At 32.3% G+C, this 5,877-nt stretch overlaps 1 protein-coding gene across 5 annotated transcripts; it reads right to left on the bottom strand.

Moving 5' to 3' along the window:
• Positions 1-6: 6 nt before the first annotated feature.
• LOC119643636 (S-adenosylmethionine sensor upstream of mTORC1) lies at positions 7-2,442 on the bottom strand. 5 transcript variants are annotated; one of them, XM_038043015.1, is made up of 3 exons: positions 897-2,442; positions 217-650; positions 7-151 (listed from the first exon to the last, which is right to left on the bottom strand). In XM_038043015.1, the coding sequence occupies exon 1, from the start codon at positions 2,299-2,301 to the stop codon at positions 1,234-1,236; it is 1,068 nt and encodes a 355-aa protein (XP_037898943.1). In that variant the 5' UTR covers positions 2,302-2,442; the 3' UTR covers positions 7-151; positions 217-650; positions 897-1,233. The 5 variants fall into 5 exon arrangements, with proteins under 5 accessions (XP_037898943.1, XP_037898944.1, XP_037898941.1 ...); XM_038043016.1 differs by having other exon boundaries at positions 7-147; XM_038043013.1 differs by having other exon boundaries at positions 7-429; positions 485-650.
• Positions 2,443-5,877: the final 3,435 nt, after the last annotated feature.

Below are 5,877 nucleotides of genomic sequence, written 5' to 3'. Positions count from 1 at the left end.
TGAATATATATAAGATTGCTGACATGAAATTGGAATTGAGAAAAACTTACTCTTAAATGTTGAGCTCTTTTAAATGCCTTCTCACGAAGGGTACATTTGAATTTTCTGGCACATTCGTGATTATGATAGATATGTGTTCGAAGAGCTCTGGCTATGGAAGAGGTTTTATTGCATATATGACAGCGGTGTTCAATGTTAGTATCATTAACATCGTACATCGGACAGTTAAAATTTTATATCTATACCCATTACGCTGACTGCTACTACAGCAAATACCTGTTCGTATTTGCGATCAAGGCATATTCTCGTAAGTGATTTTCTCTTGATCGTATTTCGATTATGGCAAATATCCGGCGGCCTCAGCCACTCAGCCTCAGCGCCCGAAATGATTGCCCCTGTCCGCACAACGTTCATATGTTGCAGATTTTACTTGGAAAAGAAAATAACATCGTAAATAACGTTTAATTCTACAGAAATCTAATACCGGAATTAATGTTTGAAAAAATTTTGACATTGATCAAAAAAAGAAATTCATATCTGACAGCGTCCGTAATGAAAGGAAAGAGTTCAAACTGGTTTCCCAGCTCTCTCGTTCTGCTGAACGAGGGAAGGTTTATATATATTATATTTGGCGCGCTTGCTAAACATAACTGAAAGATGCAGAGAGAGAGAAAAAGGATATGAATCATTCAGTTCAGTTTTTGGTTAGCAAAATGATACAAAATTAAATGAAAAAAAGAAAAATAGTGATATTAGGTATTAGAAAATATTGGTCTTTTCCTTAATTCGGAGAATATTGTAAAAAGCAGTAGTAAAATAAAATCGTTTAATATTAGTTCTCTTACTTTTTTAATGTTCGTACTTTACATATATGTTTTGCTATGCAATTTGCTTACCTCTGATATTAGTTTTTTCTACTGTTTTTATACGCTTGCTTCTATTTTTAACATTAAAAAATTGATTTATATATCACTTGATTAACGTAATATCTTGAATTGATTTAATAAAGCAGAAGTTATTGTAGACTCGATTGCGCAAAATTAATCAAAAATTCCAAAATTCAATTTTTTTATAAAATAATTTATTACTTCCTATGTTTCACTTTAAGAATTTGTTAAAAAAGTGAAGACATTTTTATTGCTGCTTTATTAGTGCTGCTGCCTCTTAACATCTCATGCAACACCGTCCCAGTTAAGTTTAGAAGATAATGCATTTGCTCCAGCGTATTGGTTTTTAAGTGTTTCTATGGTGTCCGACCTTCATTCTAAATTGAAATAAATAATTGAGGTATATCCATAACGCCTTCATCAATTTACAAATCCACGCGAGGATAGTCTTCCATTTTTCTGGAGAGTATGCACTTTTCTGTTTTTTTCGGGATGGAACAGCAAGTGTCTTAGATTTACTATCCTGTGGTATTTTTAAACTGAAAGTCATATAAGATTCCTTATGTAAAATGGACCATCTTTCAGATATGCGGGGATCAATTGCTTTCCGGAAAACCAAGCATGTAATATGTGGTAATTTTTCGAAACGTATACGCATAAAACCCAAACAGTTTAAGGTGTAACGCCAGTTCTTCATTAGAGCGGCGTTTCTCCCGACGTGGTCACTGTCAGGCGTTATTATAATTAAGATGCCCTCTGGTCTTAAGAGTTCATAAGCCTTGCTGCAGCAATTGATGCGCTGCTCCGAACTTGGCATATATTCGAGCAATAAACTGAACACAACACATTCGTAATATATAGTCGGTAAATAGGTCACTGTATTATTTTCCAACCCAACTTTAGGATTTTCCATTGACTTAACTTGAACATTTAGGAAATCAGTTTGTAGAACATCATCAGTAGCTGGACACAAGTCAACAGCTGTCACTTCAAAATATGGTACTTTAGCAAATGGATTAAAGCAACTACCAACATCCAAGACTTTTATCTTTTCTGGCACATTCTTCATATATCGACATTGCGAGCAATCAAATCCTGTCCAAGAATCCAATAAGCGTTGTTCCCGTGACCTTTTCTCCAAATAAATAAGTTCTGTGTAGAAATACGCTAAACAAAACTCAATCGTCCATTTAATACGACTTCTTGCTTCTAAGCCCTCTTTACTTGTGTTGTCCTTGTCCTCCCAAATTTGTGCCAACTTGTGCATTGCAGTAGCGTATTCTTTTAGACGACCCCGTTGTTTTACATGTTTTTTCCAAGCTTCTTGTGCTCCTTGCTGTTGACATAGATGACGTAAGGATTCATGAAACGATTTCACTATATTTGCTAAGTTTTTATGCTCATTTGTAGCCATTTTTTTTATTCGCTTAAGGTGATTGGGTTAGGCCTTTTAAGAATATATATTAATACATATGTATAAATATATTTGGTAGAAACTTTTTGTTATCCTTTTTTAAATAAGTCAGTTCCAATGTTTAGATGCAAGTACCATATGTTCAGCCCAGGGTTGTTTCTAATAAATTTATGTTGTTAATGTGAAATGAATGAAAATACTCATAAGCAACAAATTGTTGTTATAGTACCAAAATATTAAATTATAACATTTCAAATATAAATAATTTGTTTAATATTTAAATAACCACACAATTGTTTAACATTTAAATAAATAATAAATAGTTTAGTGTATCAATGTCATTATTCAATTTTGACTTCAACATTGACAGATAAGTGATTTTTAAAACTTCATGTATTTTATTTTTAACAAGGAGACTCTTCAGAGATTCGCATAGTTTTCCTTAGAATCTCATTGTTGTCTCCTTAATAATGACAAGGGAATTAGAAGATGCATAATAATAAAAAATATATATATATATATACGAAGAGACAATCTACAATTCATATTTGGGGCAATACAACATTGCGGTGTGTGCCGGCATATTAAATTCGACATTCTTTTTTCTTATGCTGCTGTACGGAGACAAATTCTCGCTGCTTTAACGCAGAAGATTAATATCACATAATTATTTCTTCAAATAACGCATCAAACACATACATGCTCTTATTTATAAATACACAGAGAAAACTAGTTTTTTTTTAAGTTCTAATAATAATTAAAATATGAAAATTTTTTGTTAAAAAAAAAAGAAAAAAACCGAAATTAAAACTTTAAAAAAATTGGGTTTGCATCTTATTCTAGAAACATATATATGGATTGATCAAAGTAAAAAATAATAGTAAATTATTCTTATTTTCTAAAAATATTTCTTTTATCAATTATTTAAGATTCCTTCACAAACCATTAATTAAGAACTCATTGCTGTTTGCTTTATCAGTCATGTGAAGCAATCAGATCAATATATTGAAAAGATGAGGAGAAAGCGCTTCCTCTATTGCGAAATTCTTCATTCATTCTTCATATAATGAGTAAATTACATTTCATCTATAAAATTATCTTTTAAAAAAACTATTAAGGTATGACTTTTTCTGTTCTTTTCCTGTCGACTCTACTGACTTGCACCTCAGGAGATTTTCGCTGAACTCCTAACGATGGCTGACAATCCCTGATATTGCATTTGTAAATGTAAACACAAATCTGATACCACACTATATTTTGGAACATAGCTTCTTGAATAAAGACTATAAGCCGACTTTAAATGATGATGAACGTCTTAATGATACTTACCTAACAACGGGGTTAACAAAGGAAGGGTTCCGAAATAAATAATTTATGACATTTAATACTGATTGAAGATTCAGGCTAGAAATGTGCCATTGCACAAAATTATCTTACTTTACTTTGCTTACGCTTGACAATTAGTTAATGAAATTACATCTATCAAATATGTTTTAATGTATTACAACTTATCCTAACTTTCGCTATTGTCAGAATACAACAAAGATTTTGTTTTGTCGTGCAAGTAAAATAAGTAAACAAGAAGGAGAAAATACTCTTTCAAATCATATTTGAATACAATTGATGCTGATAATTAGTTAACAAACGGACAATTTTTGTTAAGAAAGCCATTTTCTGATAAAACGGCCAATTATTAAAAAACTTCCAAAACCTGTAAAAGTAAAGAAAAAAAAGAAGTGAAGTATGTTCTATTCCTTTTTCCTTTTTGACTTACTTTTAGTGAAATCAGTTTATCTTTCATTTGTTTGCCGCTGCTTTGGTAGCAAAAAGAAGTTAAGTTAAATTAGAAGTTTAATTAGTTGCGAATAGTTGATAAAAACCAAGTATAAATTTGTTTGCTGAAGTAAATTTAGAATTTCGAAGTAGTACTATTTTGCGAATTTTGTCGAAAAATTTGGCAAATGGCCATCTCTTCCCATAAAAGACAGCTGTTGCGGCAAACTCAACCACATTGAACTCACACACGCTATTTTAAAGGGATCAGAAGCTGCGGCCATCCGGCCCAAAATTTTCGCCAGCTTCGTCGAATAGATACTTTGCTAAACGGTCATTACTAGATTATTAGATACTTTCAGATTTTCTTTCTTTTCTTTCTATTACATTAAACCGGTTTTCATGTATATTTTTTTGCAGCTCATAACGCAATAGCTTTCGTAAAGATGTGAAAAAATTCTAGGGAAATTCTTCTGACAAATATTTCCGACTAATTGATAATGAGTCTTCGCAACCGATTTTATTTTGGCAGTTGCTTGAAGCTTATGAGCTTATGAGTGACGGAAATTCAAAAAAGCAGAGAAATTATGTTTGCTTTCAAAACAACAGCAAATATTTAAAAAATTAAAGAGCCGATAGCCTGTGTTGCTAGTGCTTTGTCTTTTTTTAGTCTAAGAATTCAATTCATTAGTCTAAAATTAAAATAATAATAATAATAAAAAATTAAAACAACAACACATATGCCAAAATCTAATAAACTAAATCCTCCAGAATCACCAGTTCTCAACTCTACTCAACAAATTACTAGCTATAATGAATCCAATCTTCCATCCCTCAATCAACCTTCAATTTCAAATCATTCACGTGTGCCCGCTCGTTGGACTTCAAATTTACGCAAACACCTAAGTACAGATTATTCTGCTGGTAAGAGCAAATTATTCACGCAAAATCCTTATAGTGACATTTTCGACGGAGACGCTGACATGTCAACTTAACTTACTTTCCACTCCATGTCTCTACAATTAAATAAAGTTTTTAAAATTTTAGAATGGAACATTAAGAAACTTCTTAATAATTTTGATGGACTCTGTAAACTCGTAAGTGATTTTAGTCCAACCTTTATATCGCTTCAAGAGACCCATTGTAGAACCTCTTTAATCCCATTCCACCCAAATCATGTACTGGATATTTCACCAATGCTGATCAAAATTTATATTCCAAACAAGGAGTTGATGTTTTTATAAAATCAAGTATACCTCACAAACGCATAGATTTAAGCTCTAATATACAAGCCGTGGCGATACAAGTAATGTTAAACATAAAATTTACAGTGCTTTCGCTCTATATTCCACCTTCGCAATCATTTTCTCAGCAAGAACTCCACAATTTATTCTCCGTTCTTTCCCCCCCATTAATTATATGCGGCAACTTTAACAGCTGGAATACCATCTGGGGCTCAACAGTGACAACACAGAAAAGGCCTTCATTCAAAGCAATCTCTGTATTTTAAATGATGGAAAACCAACGCACTTTTCAACTCATCACACTTTTTCACATATTGATTTAACATGTTGCTCTCCGTCACTTCTTCCTTTGGTTTCCTGGTCTATTTCTGATGATCTACATAATAGTGATCACTTTCCAATCATAATCGATCTTAAACTTTCAATGTGCTCTGCTACTCCAGCAAAACAGGCCAAATTCCTCCTATATAAAGCGGATTGGATTAATTACTCCAAACAGGCCGAGTCATTTCTGAATTCAAAGCCATTTAACGGGAACTGCAACTATGATGCTGCTATT

Source organism: Glossina fuscipes, unplaced genomic scaffold, assembly GCF_014805625.2.
Source record: "Glossina fuscipes isolate IAEA_lab_2018 unplaced genomic scaffold, Yale_Gfus_2 61489, whole genome shotgun sequence".
In the NCBI taxonomy this organism is placed as follows: domain Eukaryota; kingdom Metazoa; phylum Arthropoda; class Insecta; order Diptera; family Glossinidae; genus Glossina; species Glossina fuscipes.
This window is presented reverse-complemented; position numbering and strand designations above follow the sequence as displayed.

Coding starts and splice junctions, on each gene's coding strand:
- LOC119643636 (XM_038043012.1), bottom strand. CDS start 2,301: ATGGCTACAAATGAGCATAAAAACTTAGCAAATATAGTGAAATCGTTT.